Source organism: Ammospiza nelsoni, chromosome 2 (assembly GCF_027579445.1).
Source record: "Ammospiza nelsoni isolate bAmmNel1 chromosome 2, bAmmNel1.pri, whole genome shotgun sequence".
Lineage (NCBI taxonomy): Eukaryota > Metazoa > Chordata > Aves > Passeriformes > Passerellidae > Ammospiza > Ammospiza nelsoni.
In genome coordinates, this window is record NC_080634.1 from 17,119,377 (window position 1) to 17,140,583 (window position 21,207).

Consider the following 21,207-nt stretch of genomic DNA (forward strand, 5'->3'; position numbering starts at 1 on the left):
CAGTCAGCACTGAAAGCTCTAGGAGAATGCACAGTTTGGTTCAGCTTTGTTTCAGGGCCACACTACGTTTTTGAACAATATGGCCTAGTTAATCCCAGTACAATAAATCAGCATGCGAAACTTTGTGAGCTCCTCTGTGATCCATTGAGAGCTTCATTTTGATAAGGAAAAAAAAAAAAAGCCAGTTGATTGATAAAAGTGGTTTACAAAATTTTCTTCAGTCACGTTGCCCCATGAATACTGCAATTGGATTCTAGAGTGTGGAATTAAAATTTCATCTGGAGGACCTGTTTCCTAGAAGCAAATACTGCCCTGGGACCTATGTGGTGGTCAGCTTCTAGAGAGATGTTTTAAATATGGGGTCTAGACTTCCCTGTGTTGTGAGCTTTGGTTAAATATCACAGAAAGAGTAGCTTGTAAGATGTTAAATACAAGTTCACCTACATCAACAGAGGAAAAATAGCAGAGTATCAGAGTCTTCAAGCCTGATTGTTCAACTGATATATTATCTCCCACTGTGGGGGAAGAGGTATTTCAAAGCCTCTCCAAATGGAAAAAAATATCTGCCCAGGAAAATGTCTCAAAACTTTAGAAATTCACACCCTGATTTTATTGATGCTGTGATGATTTTTTGCCTTTTTTAAAATATACCTCTTATGTGTTTTCAGTACCCTTAGCATGCATACTTATAATTCCTTAAGTCTGACACCTTAGCATAGTCCTGGTATTCTGTTGGGCCAGGAGACCAAACACCCTCAAGGCTTCACAGCTGGAGGCCAGAAAGCTTTACACTATCTTGAGAAACCAAGGCCCCCTCTAGAACACATCCTGTAGACCAGGATTAGGCCCATGGAGAGGAGAACACGTGGGGATAGGGGGATATCACACTATTCATTCAAGCCTCTCATTGGAACATCCTTGTTAGATATACTAATTTTCAAGGTCTGTAAGATTGTGTATGAGTGTGCATTTCAGTGTGTTCCACCTTGGCAAATTGCTGCACCAAACCCTTTATCCCTTAACTGTGTCTGGCTCTTGAATTTTAGGACCAAGACAAAGGCATCGCTGTGAAATCCTAGTTTGTGTTGACATCATTAACATTACCATATTAACAACACCTTTAATTGCTATTAGAAAGTAAATGACCATAGACAATATCATGTAGGGAAGGCAGCAGAATGTTGAACCAAATGAAAAAAGCCTCACTCACAGTGGTGTCCACATTGTCATGTTCATGGATGGTGTCACCTGCAGGACTCTCAATGGAGACCTCATGAGGGGGAGGAACATTGGCAGCTGCATCTGAGTTTGAAAGAGAGCAGAGTTATTTTGTTTGGGTTTGTTTGTTGTTTTTCTTTTTCTATACACCCACAGAAGCAGTTCAGCAAGCATAAACCAATAGTCAAATTTGATTCCTATTCCCATCATCATGACAGCAAAAACATAGGAGACACGTGGAAAGCCTGAGGAAAAGTATCAAACATACTAATCACTATAAGATGCTGACATTCTGCTAAGCATATGTACTTTTGGGAACATGAACTTAGGTGCAGTAAAACTGGCACAGAACTAATTTCTTGAGTAGGATTTTCATGATTCATGAAATAACAAAATGTCAGCACATAACATGATCTCCAGATGACAAATGGCATGAGACAGGTGTAAAAATTCAGAGCTCTTTCTGAAATCCAAATACATGAATTCCTCAATTTTCTGGTAATTCAGAATCAGCCTTAACAGCAGTTAGATAAAAACTGACCTCTCAGTGTGGTTACATCAGCATCTGAAGGTGGAGTAGGAGTCCCACTAGAAAAAAAACAAATCAGAAATTGAAGCTGGATGTGGTAAGGAAAATGTTGTAGTTTTTGATATTTCTGTGATTCTGATACTACACCAAGAAGCACATGTGCAGAAGAAATTTTTCATGGTACCATTTTGCTCATAACTTCATAAAAATTAGGCTTAATGGTATTTCAGTTATATTTTGCAACTTTTATTTTGGGTCACTTGCATCATGCAACACATCATGTGCATCTCTAGGTTGTTAAGCCTCTTATATCCCAAATGCCCTGGAGTCCCATACAAAAATACATTTTGCTTTCTAGCTCTGTAAAGAAAGCAAATGCAAAGAGATAAACTGTGAAGATAACTGGTAATACCCTATAAACCACTCAGTTTTTAAAATACTTCCACAGTGCACTAAAAAACCATAACTGCACTGAAATTGCTGCAAGAAGATGAGTTCTTTCCATAATTAATTTTACTCTGCTTATTTGGAAATCTTCAAAACCCATCAGTTTCCAAACCCAGTTATGGGATTCACACACACATATAAAGCGACTCTGGGCCAAATGTGAAAAGAGGAACAATCACATGAAGACTGTCAGCCTGAAGAAAAATGAACAGCTTTGACAACTCTTACAGTAAACCCAAGCTGCCTGGAGCCAATTCTGTAAGCCTGGAGCAAACTGTCAAGTTACCAAGAGTGGGGGACATGCTCTGACAGAAACAAGTCTTTCCTGGATGAAGGGAAAACTATTTTTGGAATTTGCCATATTGTTAATATATACAGAACAAGTGGTAAGACTGGAGGTTTAACTGCTGGGGTGAAACTGGACATAAACATTACTGGAGTTCATTGTATTGAGATATTTCTCTCACTTCTAAAGGATCTCCTTTTTTATTGGTGATCATGCTTGTGCCATGAAACACCCATTGCAGCAAGTATATGCAGCAATATACGCAGTGTCAGCCATGCTTCCTGGCCTTGCCAGGTTTGTTTTGTGATTCACATACTCTACACCACTGGTCTTGCAGGATAGGTCCATCCTATCCTCTAGCAAAACTCCACTCGAAGTTGCTATCTTGCTCCCCTTCAGGCTGTATAGTCAGTCTTTGCATTACTCAAAAAAAGGCTTCCAGCACCAGCCAGACAACCAGACTCACAGTTACATTCTACAGATACCAGAGCACCAGCACATGATCAGACACCATAGATTCACTGAGTTAATGTCTGAAACACTTTCTGTGTGTCCCCTCACAGACACATAAGACTTGTGTGCCAATAAGCAGACCTGAAGGCAAACCTGATGAACTTTCTATTTGAATCAAGAATCTTTTTACCCATCCTTTCCCAGAAGGCACAGTCAATCCTCCACAAAAAAATTAACTATACCAAAACATAGTTCAGGGAATGTTACACTGACAGGGTGAGATCTCCACAACAATTCTAAAATATGAACAAAAAATAAGAACTTCCACATGAAAGAATAAGAATACTTATTCAAGAATTTCAAGAGTACCTTAATGTAATTTTTTGCACATATAAAATCAATGAACTCCATGTAAGCTTTGAAGTGTAGCTGTGCCTGCTTCCATCTCATGGACTCTGGTACCTGTTTTCAGCCAGCACAGTGCAAGACTGCTTTTGACTTTGCCAATTCTTTGGCAAACTCAGTAAATCTTCCAATCATTTCCAAAACTGAAAAATTTTACTAAAAAGTGTAATTTAGACAAGATAGCCTCTATTAAGCATATTTTCTTGAGAATGTTTTGGAGGGATTTTGTTTCTTTACTCATTTGTCATCTTAGAACTGCAATAAAAACTATTGCTTAATTATCAATTGGTCTGATTAAACATTTTCCAATTAAGTTCACCTAACTTCAAGATACCTCTTTTACCAGTTTCAATAGAAAGAATATTACATTTATAACAGAATGTCACCAAATTACAGCATCAGAGCATTTTAGTGCATCATGTTTAATGTTCAGAAGCAAGAATGACTTTACTTTTCAGGAGAGGTGAGCCAGTTTGTGATTTCATTTCTTACAAACTGTTCAGTGTAACTAGGGTCAGAATAGAAATTCATCAAAAGGAAAGTGATGAATAGTAAAACCTCTGCTAGGGGATTTTTTAATGTTCTGTTTAAATCTAGCCATTAGATGAGTCTTGTATCCATCCCCTTTTCTAAAAAAGAGGACAATAAGATACATGATTTGCTGTGGGAAGCCCTGATCCCAACCTGAGACTCGTGGGGATTGATCCAGGTGGCCACAGGTTGGTGCCCAGTATCCTTTGAGGGGCCTTGAGGCACTCCTGACCTCCACTATGCCCCACAAGGTACAGGTCACCCACACATCCCACATTGTCCCTGCCAGCCTTCTGCACACTTGTGCTGCAGCTCAGGGCATCTCAAAAGGACCAAAATCACTATTTGACCAACTGAGCACCCAGTTCTAGGGTGGGTTAGCCTTGGCCAAGGGCCAAACACCCATCCAGACACCCTCTCACTCCCTCCATCTCCATAAGACAGGGGAGAACATAAGATGAAAAGCTTCTTGGTTGAAATAAAGCGAGGAAGATCACTCACCAATTACTTCCATGGGAAAAATCAGACTCAACTTAGGGAAAACTAATTTATTGCATATTTGAGTAGTGAAAAGTAGACTAACATTAAAACACTGCTTCTTCTTCACCCTTTCCCAGGTTCAACTTCACTCTGGACTCCTCTGCCCTGTATGCACATACTGCAGGGGCAGCATTTCCTTCAGGAAAGGTCTGCTTGTTCCAGTCTGAGTCCTCCCTCAGCTGCAGGGAATACATGATTTGCCATGGTGTGGGTGCCTTTGGCCTTGTCATTCCCCACACCATTTGTTTCTCATTCATTTTTCTCTCTCTTCCCCTCCCTGTGCCATGCTTTTGCCCTTTCTCACACAGGCTTTCCCTGAGCTGCCACTGCCCCCAGTGCAGGCCTCAGCCGGGCCCATCAAAGCTGTCTGGAACCACCCCAGGGCAGCCCCAGCCCCACCCAGACAGGAGCCCCCTGAACTGCTTGAGTTTTTAAAGGAAAAATCCTCAAAGTAGACAAGAAACGCCAAATAAAATGCTGTGGCATTAATCACACTTTCAGGAGTGGAGGGAGGAGCAGTTTACAAATGGAAAGGCCTAATATCTTTCTCAATTTCTACTTCTAGGTCAGATTACTGGTCATGGACACATCAAAGTGAAGTTCTCCAAGTTTCAAAAGTCCAGGAGGACTTTCTCTATCACTGACCCAACAAATGGCAGCTCTCCAACAGAGTGCTTGTCACAAGCATCACCTTGGGCACTGGTTTAGCCACATGGTGAAAACCACAGCCCAAGCCAGGCCTTGGGGCAGCCAGGATAGCACTGGAAGGTGAGGTGAGAGTAAGGCCAGTGTCAAGGGGACAGTTAAAGTTGTGTAGCAAACAACAGACCTTAAGCAACAACAGACCACACTCCCTGTCAAGGCCAGGTAATTTATTCTTACTGGCACTGAGAGCTTTTAAATACAAGCCCTCAGCAGCTACCAAATTTTCTGACAGAATTCCACTGCACAGCTGGCTGAAAATAAAAACCCAAGCACCTAAACATCAACTACTAAAACCCTAATAAACCTAACCAAACCAGTCAAGCACCAAATTTGGTCAAATGATCAGCTACCACATTTTTTCAAGAGGATGAAAATATAGTTTTAATGACCCTATGCTCTAACCAAGCTCACTTTACTCACAACATTGTTTTTTCATTATATTACCAGAACAATGAGGTTTGCTTTATTTTTGCCTTCTACTTCCCCTTAACATTTTTCAAATGGCTACTTTATTGATCACCTAAAAATGCATCAATTGTACTGGGCACCTCTAATGCAGTCACTCAAAATGCACATGGCAATGCATATACTGGATTGTCTGAACACATCATTTTTCAAGGTAAGCACAGATTCAAATTCCTGCTCACGTGCACCACTTAAAATACATGGGGTTTTTTAATGGTTTTGCCCCAGGATTAATCCAAGACCCACACTTGATTTTTAATTCTACCTGCACAAGCAAGGCACTCCAGGTAGAGGGACTGTATTCCAACAGGAGTTTATAGTGACTTTGAGACACAGACACATGAAATGCAATTTCCATTGTCCTACCTGCATGAATGATTCCCTGGATCATCTTGGCTGAGCAGTAAGCAAAATATAAAAACATACACATATGTATGGAGAGGCAGGAAGGAATATGGACAAGCAGATGTCTAAGCACCAGAACAAACAACACTGCACTTGTGTTTCCTTGCAGAAACAAGCAGTTTCAGATCACACAGCTCTGTTAGACATCAGGATCTGGGCAGGTGTAAGACAAGATCCATGAAGGCCTAGGAAGCTGATCTGAAGCAAACAGTGCTTATGGACAGCCTATACATATTAATGCAGCAGTCACAGCTCACAAATACAGCCTACATTCCTCTTTTTGTCAAGGCCCACAGTACATACTTCTGTGTGACATCAGTCATGTCAGGAGAATACATGACAAGTTCCAGTCCACCAAAGCATAGACAGAGTTCCACTGACTCATAGGCCTGAACTGGTTCTTTATGTGCAGCCATACTGTGTTATTAAGGAGAAACAACACTCTGGACCTGTCAAATGGGCCATCAGTGATACCATTTCACAGCTCCCCGTGAAGTTCTATGAAGGTATTAGTTAGATTTATCTCTACATTTCTCTTCAAGGTTTACGACAAACCCAACTCTGTAGTTGAATAAAATAACATCTTCAGATTTGCACTACATGTTCTGGACATCCACCGGTTTATCCATTATTTATAAGATTGTTGGTCAGTTTGAATGTTCTAAAGTCTAACTAACTATGTCAAGCATTTCTTTTTCTTGAACAATATTACTTCAATTCTCATACTGCACAAAGGAGAGAAAAACTTATTGTCTGATTTTCTCATTTTTAAATATTTCAATCACACAGCCTTGAACTAACTAGCACGCAGTTTAAGTTGGGGTTTTTTTGCAATTTCAGTATGCAAGACAAACCCCTGTATTCAGATTCTCTTCCTTTAAAATTTACATGCATTTATCTTAATTTTCATTTAGGTCGTTCTTGAATTTTCATTTCTTTTGGTTCTAATTAAAATAGGACAAACCTTTCGTACTTGTTACCAGACAGCAGGGAGCACAAAAGAAAATATACAACTGAAAAGGAACAGTGTGGAACTCTTCACATGTGGGAAAGCTGTGCAGATGATAAAAAACATCTGAATGAGGAATATCACTGCCAAGTCCACATGCAAACAGTAGAGAAACTCAGGTAGGTTTTTATGTCACTGCAGGCAGAACTGCTGAACTGATGAAATTATCCCAGCACAGAAGACAAACTCTTACTCATTTAGATAAATAGTACAAAAGCCAAATTGATACATCATCATCCATTGCTACCACCACTGATGAAATAGGGATTCCAGATTTGCCAAGGCAGAGAACATGAACAGAACACAGGAGGTCTGGACAAGATTTACTGCAACTAATTTCAGTGAGGTTAAAATCAGCAAGCACCATCAGAAAGGACAGATACTTCTACATATTTCATTTCCGTATTACATTTAAAAATGCTCCTGAAGAAGTGAAAAAGTAGTTTGTTATTTCCCTCCTTTTCAACTATCCTAGGCTCTTTATCTTTTCCTCAGTATGCTGTTGTGCATACAGCACTCGAGCAAGGCTATGACATAAAAGCTCTTGTTTTCTGCAGCAACAATTTTGTGCTAGGTCTTTGCTTGCAGCTGATTCTCAATATCTGGCTTTTGATCCCCCAGGAGTCAGACAAAATAACTGCCCTATTGTCAAGAGACAGACTCCAATATTAAGAGACAGAACTTCATTGTGTGAAGTGCCAGTGGCCCACTGAATAAAGCAATCAGCAAAAGTCTTTAGCTGATGTAGTGCTCTGACATTTCCAACTGGGACAAAAACTCTACAATGTCCACTGTGCTGCTATGTACACATGTGGATTGTGTCCCAGATATTGCTTTTCCTTTTGAGGCTTTCTCCTTGGTGGCACTTAGTTTAATCCCTCAGTTCCTGAAAGGCCAGGCTAGCTGGGCATTTAACCTCTGTGAACACATGCTCTAAACCTTACGGGAACAAACCTCCGTCCCGCTGTTACACCACCGTCAGTAATGCCGGATTGGGAGTTATTCCAGGAATTAAACCGCCAGAGCACAAGGCACCCTTCCACAGGCTGCTTTAAAACTATCCCAGCATTTAGCTAGATGAAGTCAGCTTTTTCCAGCTAGAAAGAGACACTATATTGAGATCTATGTAGGATTATATGAGTTGTGTCAAACTACTCAAGTCTTAGCTTCGATTCTACAGCTGTTTACAGCTTTCAGCAAAGTTTTGATTTGATTTAGAGAAGTAGTATAGTTAAAATGACTAACAGATTTCAAGGGCCTGTCTTCCATTCCAGATTAACCCCAAATTAATGAAGAGTTTCAAAGAAAAAAATGTTTCACAGAAAAGAGATTGGTCAAAGCTTATGGGATAGTTTCTTGTGTGAAGGCTATGCTCTAGAACCTATGGCAAAATTTCTCTTGTTCTTATCAGTGGGAAAACACACAGAGAAATATGCCCAGTGCCAGGCCTCCAAAGTGAAATGGCTGCTTCTGCACAGTCATCAGAGACACTGGATCTCACCACAGGACACATCAGAGACTTCAGCTAGACCCTCATTTCAAGGCACCATCTGGAGAAGCCTGCTCTTCCCTGGCAGTGTGGGAATCTCACCTGAACATCTCAGCTAGACACTGAGGACAGTCCTGCCTTCCCACAAGACAAGACCAGAACAGTCATCCATTCTGACACAAGAGGCACAGCTGGAAGACAATGCTCAGATCCTAGCGTTGCCCTGCACTGAACCAGCCTCTCTCTGCACAATTGGGTCAGCAGGTGAGAACAGCAGTGCCCAGGAGAGGGTAGAACTGCACTCACTTTTCCTTTCTGCAAGAAGGACTTGACACTGGATTTACCGTCCTGCATATTAGAGGCTGATGGTGGTCCTGGGTTGGGTATTTATGCTAATTTCTTACAGAACATTTTTAGAAGAACATTTATTCTGATCTTTACTGGGAGGTGTGGGTAATTTTTCAGAGAATAAAATTGGCTGTTGGCAGTATTGAGATGGGACAAGACATCGGGAGTTAGATATCTTCTACCCATGACAGAAAATCATGGCTTTGTTTTGTACAGGACTCTGGCTTACAAACTTCACATCTTAAACCATAAATGCTCTAAGATGTCCAGAATGGTCTTAGAGTAAGTTTGGATTTTATAATGTAAAAAATTATTTCTACTAATTTCTCCTGATGTTCCATTGCCCAGGGCAAGTCTACCTGTTTCTGTCACTGCTTTGGTCCTCTATCACCCTCGTTATGCTATAAAACACTACAATTTCCAAGCACAAGACAAACAACAAATTAGAGAAAAAAAGATACAGTAAACCCAAAGTTTAAACTGATGGCAATAACAAAGATCCCAACTTGAAGCTATAAACAATCTGAAGCAATACATACTGAAATAAAAGCAGTGTATTTTTGAGATGGATGCAGCACAGCCCCACGGTGAACTGAGTTTGGCAAAGTTTGCCATTTGTCTACTGGAACCCCTTTAATGTTGCCATGGAACACTTCATAGGATGGCTTTTGGACAAGTACAACATTTATCACTCTGATCCACCTTTCAATCAAAAGCTGGTCTTTTTGCACTCTTCCTTTGCTTAGCCCAGTACATGCAGACTCTGGATGCATTGACTCCAATTCCTCTCATGTATCTCTACATTTACTAGATTTCCTGAATGATCACATAGAGGGATGCAGTAGGTTTAGGTTTTCAAACTCAAACTTCTTCAGAGAAGGTGGACACTACCCAGCTGACCTGGAGGCTTCAGGGAGTGCTCTTGACAAAGGAGCACTCAGCTCCACAGGACAGAGGGAAACCTGCCTTTTAGGAAACACATTTGCCATTATCATCTCACATTATTAATTTTAACTTATGCTGTGGATATGAAATCACAATGAGGATACCTAATTTGAGAAGTTGGGGGCTTTTCTAAGAAGTCTGTTAAATCACTACTCTTCCTGGTATTTTAATTACTCCTATTTAGCATAGCTTTATGTGTTCTGTAAAGCAGAGAATTGAACCTGCTAGTTTTTCAGAGGAGTTCAGCACCAGATAATCTGGGTTTGAATTACCCTAAAAGTAATATCTTAAATGAAGTTCTGAGTAGTAATGGAGCAATTATAATTTGAACTTGCTTTCAGTTCAATAAGAGACATGACAATTAAAGGTCAAATTCAGTTTTGCTTTGCTACAAAGATGGCAAAAAACAGTTTTTGGTTTTATTGCCTTATTAGAAGTGTGAGGAGACCAAACAGCCTGTTCCCTTGTACCTGTTTATGGAATACATCTCTTGAAAGTCTTTCAAAATAGCATTTCAAAATATTCCATTTTGGTTTTGTTTCTGTAATGATGACCAGGACTACCTGAAAGCCCTTGGGAAAGATTTTCAAGGGAACCAGAACACAAGTGACTATGGACACACCTCCTTCCCAGAATAGATTTCCCCCACTAAACCTCTTCAGGTAAATAGCCTGGGTCTGTGCCTGACAGCCAGAGGTGATGACACACTTAAGCAGAAGTACAAGCCTCAGATTGGCTGAGATATTTTGAGCCATGCCAACCATGCCAGGACAGAGGTTCACATGCAAGAACCACCAGATTGCTCCACCACACTTTTCTATACGTATTTTGCACAAAGGTGAATGCTGTCCATCTTCAGTACACCAATCAATGCCAGCAGCAGCAAGAACCAGAGAAAGGAACTACCACCAGCCTTTAGAAAGGGAAAATTACTCACCCACACGACCAATCAGCACAGGAACTGACAAGAAAAAGAGAGAAAAGATTACAAAATGTCACAGCTCAGCCCTGTTGCTATCTCCAGAGAGAATAAAACGCAAGGAGAACACAGATACTCACCTGCCCATTGCTTCCTTTGTATAGGCCAGTTTCTGGAAAACAAAAAGAAATCCTAAATATATTTGAGTAGTATGAAGTGAAAGAAATTGAAATGCCGTTTATACCACTTTATTTCCTTCTGCATGCTGAAATAATTCAATTCTCTGTATTGTCATTTGCTAAGTTCAAAATTTATTAACAAAGTCTCTGCTGAAAAGGAAATATGTCTGACATTTCCAAGATAAAACTGAAACTCGACATCAGACAGTGCAAAGAGCATTAGGTTTGTCAGAGATGCTCTACACTTCCTACAGTGTTCTGCAGGTACAACATTCTCCCACATTAGAGGATGCCAACAATAAGAAGCTTTTAAGCAAGCAGTCTTCAGAAATTCAGTATTACTTCTGCTAATTGCCTATAGATTTAAAAGCATCTTTTCAAAGTAAAGCTACAGCCTAAAGTACCACAGCAGGATTAATCTGATGACTTTGTTTATGGCTACACAAGTGGCAGGGATGATGTTTTTTCATGTATTGGTGTAAAAAGACTAAGAAGGGTTACACAGCTCATATTTTTTCATCAAAATTCTCAAGGTATTACTGCCAGTAGTTCTAGAGGCAAGTCAGAGATGCTTCTGTGAGGAACACTGCAAGAAGTGGAGGAGGTCCTGAGAAATAATGGGCGCTATTGAGAAATAATGCTGTATCCTGCTGCTGTACCAATGTAAAGAGAACATCAAATACTTACAGAAAATTAATGTCCATCCACAAAATTCCTGTGTCTCTGCTTTAGGGGCTCAAAAAGGGATTGTTTGGTGGACTGCTTATTGTGCTATAATAATTGATTATTATAATAATGTGCTATAATAATTGATTATTATAATCAATGCAGGTATACTTTTCAGTAAAAACAGGAGGTGAATCAACTCAAGTATCTCCTTTGAAATGGAATTAAAATTAGCTTTAAACATACTGTTTTCACTTTGCAAACTTCTCTGAAAAACACACATATGTATTCAGTGACCTAAGGACCTAAGATATCCTGATGGTTCTTCTCATGAAAAAGTGTTGATAAGGCAAAAGAGACTTTTTGAGCAGGTTAGCCTGCTCACTCTCTTCACCTGTGTTTTCCTGTGCTTCTAGGAAGTGAAGAAATTCAGCTGTTATTGATTTGGAGCCATGTCAGTGAGTAGCCTTCTTTTCTTTCTAGAACATGAGGGCATTGTGATCACAGCTAGAATGGCAGACAGCCTCGATATCAGCAGGACTTGCCAAAACACCAATTTCAGCCAGCTTGCCTTTCAGCATGTTCTTTGGTCAACATTTATTATATAACTCCATTTAATGAAGCATTTAGTGATTCTTTAGTGTGAAAAACTAAGACACAGCAAGACTAGTTTTAAGTGACAAAGAAAACAGGTAGTCAACAATGGAAACTAAGCTGGGGCCACCACAGCTGTGTTGGACTTTTGGTATTTTAATTAAGGGCTCATTATGCTGATCTATATATTAATTATGCTGCCTATATATTCACTCCTAGTGCACTTGCATCTACAAGGAAGATAGAGATGGATTCCCTCTCTACAAGGTTTATGACAGTTATCTCTAAGTAGTAGCTCCGTAAAAAATGTTTTTTCACTAGAAAAGGAGATTTCTTCCACACTCGGCCAGCCAGGCTGATTTGTAGGTGCTATTAAAACCAACCCCAGGTATTAGAGGCCTCACACATCTTTTCAATGCCTAGAGCTAATCTGTACCCAGCAGCTTTACTCACTGCTCCTCAAAGGCCCCTGAGAGCAGAGCTCAGAGCAGTCCTGACTTCCTAGAGACAGGAACAGAGACACCCCAGTGAGGGGTGCCTGGGCCAAAACTCTGTTGCAGGGCAGCCTCAGGAGCTGGTGGCTCCCAAGTTCCCTGAGTCTGGGTCCCTGGACTTAACCAATATGTCTTATTATTTCCAAGTCATCTATTCAACAAATTATAAGGAGAACTTACAAGAACCAAACCTGAAATGTCAGATTATTATTTTAACAGCCAAATTCTAGAATAAGAAACACTACACAGTCTCCACATCCATATTTATAATAAGGCACCAAATGACTTAATTCTCATATAATTTCATAGTAAACTAGCACCCTCTATTGCAATAGTCTGTAGTGTGACTCTCTTCCTCTCTCTCTCAATCATTCAATTTGCTTTCCAGCCTGGGGTGGGGGCAAGTGATGACACATTTGAACTCCATGGTAAACATCACCTTTTCCCCCTAATTAGAAGCCAAGAGCTCTAGAGTTCTAATACTGGCCTGTTTAATCATTTAGGACAGAATAGCATTTGCCAAAACATCTCACCTCTCTGACTCGGTTCCTTCATTAAGATGAAGTTAGAAATTTACCTGCTGCACGCAGACTGCAAAGATTATTTAATGTCTTCACCCTTTCAACGCTTGAAGTGATCTATGAATAGTTCACCATAACAGCAGCAGCCACAACAAAGCTTAAGGGAAGCTTTTATTCACTGAAGCTTTCTCTAGCAGATGCTTTGTACAAAGTGAGTTCTCTTGAAGTGAGACCTTCCTGACATTATTATACCAATTCTCCTGATGCTGGAAGCTCTGGTGCTCGCCTTCCTCAACAGTTATTTTACATAATGGAAAGTTACCATGAATTAATACAAATACATTAAATACAGGCTACAGCACTGCAGCAAATCACATGTACCAACCAGATGACCTTCTATCAAGTCATGATCTTGCAGGAAAGCAATTATATAGGACATTCTTGCCTGATTCTGAGACCATCATTATGCACAGAAGACAAAATATCCTGAGGGTAATCCTAGGCAGGAGAAAAAGGCAAAGGAAATGTCAAGGAGATCTGGAATAATCCCATATTAGTTCATTCCATCTGTGTAGTACTGTACAAAGCATATTTGATTTAACCTACCAACACATCTCATTTACAACAGAAAAGTGATGCCAAGAAATGATTCTCTATCTGCCTGTCCTGATTCCCCACCACGCTGTCACAAAGGCAAGGCCACAGCCCTGGGGATGATGATTCAAGCAAATGGAGGACAATGGCCAGAACTGAAGCTATAGAGAAAGGTCAGAATAGGGAGCAGTGCTTTGAGGAACATCCCTGACAGGTTAGGTACAAATACTGCCTACAGTGAGTTAAAGAAGAAATAGCAGGAACACCTTAGGGGAACAGATATTGTTTCAACTATGTGCAACTTAAAATGAATGCTATATATATATGGCAAAGGGTTTTCTTTTTAAACTAGAGGAGGCTAAAACTTGAAATGCCAAGAATGAAAGTCAATAAGAGAACAGTAAGGGCATGGATAAGAAAAGGGGTGAAGGAAATCCGAGACTGGCTGAAAGGAGGGCAACTGAAATTTTGTTTTGCATGCATAGCAGGGGATGGGGAATGTGAAAGAATAGATATGATTTGCTTTTTTCCAGACTTAGAAGAAGCTAAAGGAGGTGCTCTATGCAAAGAAAACAATGTAAAGATCTGGAAAGAGTGGTTAGAACATTTAATTAAACCGAGAAAGACAATGGTTAGCAAGGAAGGTCACACAACAGGGGAAGAGGAGAGACAGCAGAAGAGATCTTCCACAGGCACCTGAGGAATACAAAATCTGCCTCTGTGAAGTATTCAAACAGCAGCACAGGGAGTAAGGGGTTATAAATAATTCATATCTTTGGGATGCTCCATCCCACCTTTGAATACTGCTCTCAGAATTCAGAAAATGAGGCAAAATCACTCATTTTACATTGCTAAGTACCCATTTCAACATGCTAAGGAGGTGTTTTGTTATGCCACCCATTCAGGCATCCTCAGGCAGGGTTGCCTTCTCCCTTCTCACCCTAATCTGCCACTGAGCACTTTATGGTGCAAACACAGTTAAGAAGATAGAGCTGCTCATGGAAAGTCAATACTACACAAAAGTACTGCTGAGTCAACACCTTGAAGGGTTTGTGTCTTGTCCCAGGAACTTTTCAAATTGCTCTTTTGGTAGGTTAGCAAATTCTCAGGGAAAGCCATGCTACAAACTCCTTTCCACGTTAAATCTCGGCTTAACTCTTGCCTCTCACACCCACCAGAGTGGGCAGAGCACATATTTCCCTCTCACCAGCAACCAAAAAAATCTCACAGACCTGCTTCCTTTGGGAAGGATTCATAACCTAGTTCCTGTTATCCCATCTGCCCAACACTGTCAGATACACTTTGTTAAAGGTGTGGGCTTGTACAGGAGCCCTCAGCAGGTTGAGAATCTGCTCAACAGATTGAATTGCATGCGTTCCTTTAAGGCTTCATTTCTCATAACAGCTTTTCTCAACATCTCTTTTCATTGTAGGTTGTTATCAGACCTGTAAGGAACAGCAGCTCCTCAAAACTTTATTTTCTGAAATTTGATTGAAATCTGAGGAAATTGAAATTATGATGTGATTTTCATGCCCACATTGGAAATGCAGATTGCACACAAAACTTTACACTGAAAGCCCTGCAGGATCAGGCTTTAAGCTGCTTTTTGCTATGGATTTGGGAAGGAGTCCTGTATGCCAGCTGTAAATTCTCCTATGAGCAGCACAGGTTGTGCTGCTTTGGCAGCAGTGTTTCAATCTCATAGCAAGCCATCCATGGTTCTTGGGAAACCAATATTTACTTTTGCTTACATTTCTCCTCACTTGGATTTTCCAAAAATTGTCTAGCACAAGTGGGAACATGGCCACAATCACAGGGCAGAGTCAGGGCAAATTTGGCAGTACTGGAATTCCAAACATATATGTCTCAAAGTGTAGAATGGGATGGATGTTACATTCTATGAACTGAATACAGCTACACAGTAAGGAACACAAGCCAAGTTAATTTATAGATAGGAATGTTTACATGAAGATTTATACTGGAAAACCCCCACCTTATGGATTTGAATTACCTCCTCCATTTGAATTTCAGTCAGGAATTGAAAAAAAAAAAGATGGGTTAACAATCTCACAATTTGTAAATCTACTTAATATCCAATGAAATTAATTGAGATAGTATTCTTTCCCTGCAAGGTACTGTCAGTTAACACGATCACACAAATTAAAATGAAAATTCAAAAGAGAAAAAAAGATATTTAAAATATTTTTTTATGCTTGCCATGAATATGTCCACCTGCTCATTCTGATAACCTGGCAGGTGATCTGCTTAAAGAAACTCAGAATATACTCTGTATAAGCACATACAGAGCATGCATGTATATACAGATATTACAGGGAAACCCACAAAGGCAAACCTCATGTCTCCAAGACAAAAAAAAGTATGAAAGCTGAGACAAGCTGGTCTAAGCTTCAACTGATATCCAGCAAGAAAGTATGTTAAAAGGAAGAGAAAGAGAATTTTTCTCAATATGAACTAAGTTAGGATGGAGCAGACATTTCAGCATCTGTGGGAGTGTGACAGTGATTACTGGGGATTAGAGGAAAGGATAAGAAAGAAAACCAAGGAGGAAGGCTAATAAGATGGCATTTAATTACACTGCTGGTAACAGGCCTTCCACACTGCAACAAAAGTATCATGAAAGCAATAATTTTTTCTGAATTATTGATTATTAAATGCAAACCCCACAGATTTAATTTGTCAAATTTTCAGATACCCTGAACTTCTTTTGAGAGAAGAGGGGAAAAATTCAGCACATGCTGCATTTCTAAAACTTGAATTTCATGTTGCAATCTGCCAAAAAGTAATAAGAAATAGACTTTGAAATAATATTGCCAGAGTCTGCCAATATGCCTATACAAAATAGGCAGCAGAGTAATGCTGTGACAATAACAGCCAATGTATACAAAAAGAAAAGTTTAAGAGCCTGAATGGGGGATGCAGGACTCCAGGCCACTCTCCAAAATGCAGTTTATTGTATCCAATACATTACAGCAGTCCAGGATCGTGGGTGACAGAGCCTGTGCCCACAGCTGCCAGCTCCAGCTGCAGGCAGGCCTGGAGACCCTTTGGTTTTGGTTACATTGCATTATATACTTTTCTTTGCTGAGAATCTTAATACAGAAGGGCCAATCTATGCTTTAACTTTTACCTATAACCTATCATAACTACTATAATTACCATATTCATGTTACTATTCTCCAATCACTAAAGTTAGTATGTTACAGTTTAAGCTAGAAGTTGTGTTTCAGTTATCTTGCAGTGGAGAATTCTGAGACCTTTTTTCTACTTGCAGCATCAGCAGACTTGTTTGCTTCTGGAATCTTTCTGCTTGGTAAAAACATCTTCTTGTTTGACGTGGGTTTATCCTTTGCTCTCTATTCCTTCTCAGGTTCTACATTCAAAAATCTTTCTGCCAAGCATACATATCTGTTAAACTTTCTTGTCAAACTTTCATCCTTCCCATCATAAAAGCAGAATTTCATCAGCTGCAGGCTCTCAACTAAACTCTTGAAACTAACCACAGATGATTTGCAGACATTGGAGAGCAGAGGAAGATTAGAAACAAGTGGCATTAAATGAGGAGTGTAATGGTCAAACAAAAAAACCACTGTGGAAGAGAACCTTCCTTTTAAGCAAGAGTGTGGCCCATCCACACCTGCCCACAAGAGAGTCCTGTGCAGTGAATGCCAGCAGCCCCTTGGTGACAAGGGCTCTGTGCTTTAGAGATCAAACCTAAGGAATGGGGGGAAAAATAGCAGATCATGACCAAATGAATGAATAGTCTGCAATGTGAGGGAAACAACATCCCACTAGTAATGGAAAGAATTCACCATACAGCTTGGTCTTCTTAGCAGGTGAGAGTGGAAAGAACAAGGGGGTTGGACACAGGGTTTCAGAAAGTGTGTTTGGTCCCACAGGCTGTGCCCCAGCTCTTACCACCACATTGGACTGGGTTAGCAGCTAGCAGGAAGGAGGATGTTCTTAAAAGCAGAGATGTACCCACTGCATCTGTTTGGACTTAACACGCTCACAGCTGCTTTAAAAAGGTTTCACACACTGACAAGAATTTTGTGCACAAGCATCTGTGAGAAAGGTGAGTCAGTACTAGAGCTAGAAATTAAATGCACTCTCTGACCCATGCATTTAAAAGTACCATTGGATCTTTTGACAGTGACTGATTGGGGCATAGGGTGCTCTTGACTTCAGCCTTTGGTTCAAAGTCAGATTGAGTTCAGGTTCTTATTCCAAAAAAGTCACCTGACTGATTTGTGACATTTTGTGGAGCAAAGAGGTGACAGCATTTGGTCCCTCTTATCACAGACTAGTCTGCTATCAAATCAGCCCAAAAGCCATCACCCTTTACCACCTGTGCTGAAAGAAAGTAGAAGAATGAACAGAATATTTTCCAGAACATGGTATTGCTGAAGGCAATATATTCACCTACAGGAGAAAGGAAACCTAAATAAATATAAACTTTCTGAAAAGATCAAACCTAGAGAACTTTATCTGACTCCACTTAAATGCTGCAGAGCCATACCCAAAAGGGGAGAGCAGCAGTGGGAAATTAGACGCATCATCTTCTTTCCAAGAGTAATTTTGATTTCTTTTAAACTCCCACTATAGATCATCTTACTGTGAACACAAAACAGTTACATGCACTGTGTGCATTAAAAAATCACATTCATTTTATTTCTCTCTATCTTTTTGCAAAGATTTCTAAGGGCAGCAACACCACCAGACTTCACAGAAGCAAACTTTGGCTAGCATCTGCTAAGACTAACATGCAGGCTCAGGGAAAAAACCTTCTCTCCATTATCCACAACAGTTTCCATATTCACCTTCCTTAGTGAACATTCCTAGCATAGAAGTCCAATAAAAAAGCAGGAAGGAAAAAAAAAAAATCAGTGCATCCACACTGACAGAACTTACTGTTTCTATGGGGTTACACATTTAAGACTTACAAGTTTCATAAAACTATTCATTAGCTTGCAAAAGTAATCTTAAACATATATGGCAAAGGGTTTTAAGTGTGGCAAACACATTTTAAGAAGCCTTTTATCCAGAGAAATTAAGATATCTACTGTACCTTCAATGAATACAAAGTTAAGCACTCTATTTTAAAATTCACAAACTCCTGAAATTACATCTTTGTATTTCATTTGAGAGAGGCTTTTTTTAATTTGACTTAATATTTCTTTTATTTTCTTTAAGCTAAAATAAACTTGAATCAACAGAAAACATACTGAGATAGTCTGCATTTTTATTGACTCATTTTACCCTTGTTGTACACTGATTTTAACCTGCAGTTTCCCATTGCAAATTACCTAATGTTATTTATTACCTGTAGCCATGATATTTTCTGAAAAATCTCATTGCCAGGATTTTTCTCCTGAGAATCCGAGAGGCCTCAGGAACAAAATGTAAACAATTATTATCTGCTGCTGTGGAATGCAACAGGTGGATCTGTGATTGGTCTCATGTGGTTGTTTTTAATTAATGGCCAATCACAACCCAGCTGTCTCGGACTCTCTGGTCAATCACAAGATTTTATTATCATTCCTTTTTATTCCTTGCTAGCCTTTTGATGAAATCCTTTCTTCTATTATTTTAGTATAGTTTTAGTATATCATTATCTTTTAATATAATATATATCATAAAATAATAAATCAGCCTTCTGAAACACGGAGTCGAGATTCTCGTCTCTTCCCAGGTTGGGACTGCCTGCAAATTGCCACAATTAACTTCATAGGACACCACAGGTTTTACATTTTTTATAACTACACTCATTTCAGTCAGGCAGCAGTGCACAGACATCACAGACCTGTAGAACATCCAACAGGCAGCTGTGCCATAGGGCTTGGTAGAACTACAGCTTGGAATTTCCTGCTCTCAAGTGCGATTTGTACTGAAGACACCTCAATGTGCAGCTCAGAGCAGGGAGGCTGCTACACACCCCAGGGGAAAAGGCACCTCAGCCTGGCCCACATTGTGGGTCTGAACACCTTCTACTTGTCAGGAACACCTCTATTAATGACATCTCTTCATCATTGCTGCTTTTCTCTGCATTGGATCACCCACAACTTTGTTTTGGAACTGATCTCAGAGCTACAGATCCCAGAACTGAAATACCCACTCCTGCCTGTTTGAGGGCTCTGTCCATCACTGCCAAATGCCAAAGGTGCACATTGCAGTGGGACACGGTCCCCTTGCCCATGAGAACAGGGAGATTTGTGACACTTTGTGGAGCAAAGAGGTGACAGCATTTGGTCTCTCTTATCACAGACTAGTCTGCCAGGCAGCTGCTGCACCCACCTTCACGATCAGGCTCCGGTGCTCCTCAGACTGGCTGAAGTTGGCGCCCATCTCAAAGATGCTCATCATGCCCTCCTCACACAGGCTCATCCACGTGTTATATTCTTCCCGCTCCGGCAGTCTGTCCCAGAATGTCTTGAAGACCTCCCAGACTGTTTCCTGGCACACTACAGGCACAAGAAAGGTCTGGTGTTAGTACAACAGTACACCAACACATAGAAAACAGCAACCTGACATCTACACGGGACTGGGGAAAGGACTGAAGCGACAGAAATGAAGATGTGATGGATCTTCTACACTCATATTACCTCTCTCCCTGAACAACATTATTTCCACTGAATGAAACTGCCATTTGATCAATGAACTGAATTTTTAGAAAATCTAGAAAATCAAAATACTATGGCAAATGTCCTCATAGGAAGTAGAGATAGATTTTAAGGTGTAAGAAAGAGGGTGCCACTGATCAAAGTCTAGTAAGCTCAGTCAGTAACAATTCCTTCAGATTCACCTTTACACAGAATTTAAAATACATTTCAGAAATTACAACTGCATTCATAATTCAAAAAACAAGGCAGGATGATGACAAAAGAATATACTACTAAATAAGTCAAGCCCTAACTGTACTGTACATACATGTTCACTGAGAAAGATCTGGACAGCTCTGAGCAGTCAGCCTGAGAATTAAGGTCTGATATCACACACTACACTGCCTACTTTAACCTCCCAACCTTGCACAGGCTCTTTTTGCCAGTCAGAGCAGTTGGTCTCATGATGCTCAAGCAAGGACAACTCTGTGACCCAGGATAACTCAAAGAGAGAAAGACTTATAGGATTTTCCTTGTGTCCTGGAAAAGAACAACGTTAAAAGGCTCAAAATCAAAATAATTCATACCAAATGCCATACTGGTGGAGTAGCAGACAAACCTGCTTTTTGGCCTTAATCTGATTTCATTACTCACACATACAGTTCAGCAGAGAAATGCTTTGCATTCCGGGAAAGTCCTGATATCACAATCAAGCCCTTACCAGAGACTGAATCTATGTCTAGAATGCCATTTTCTTCAATCAGTTTTAAAGTTAGCTCTGGGCTGCTAAACCCAGTACCTTGCTGTTATTTCTTCTCTATGCTTTGTTTTCCAAATACCAAATTTGT

General features: G+C 40.1%; 1 protein-coding gene across 1 annotated transcript in view; it reads right to left on the reverse strand.

The window, feature by feature from the left end:
• Positions 1-21,207, reverse strand: part of IMPG2 (interphotoreceptor matrix proteoglycan 2) — a 53,131-nt gene that overhangs the window by 19,931 nt on the left and 11,993 nt on the right. The window contains exons 3-8 of the mRNA XM_059466687.1: positions 20,055-20,221; positions 10,835-10,866; positions 10,713-10,736; positions 5,946-5,975; positions 1,760-1,806; positions 1,211-1,302 (exon numbers count right to left, since the gene is read on the reverse strand). Of these exons, the coding sequence (XP_059322670.1) occupies positions 1,211-1,302; positions 1,760-1,806; positions 5,946-5,975; positions 10,713-10,736; positions 10,835-10,866; positions 20,055-20,221 (392 nt within the window). The remainder of the gene's footprint in view (positions 1-1,210; positions 1,303-1,759; positions 1,807-5,945; positions 5,976-10,712; positions 10,737-10,834; positions 10,867-20,054; positions 20,222-21,207) is intronic.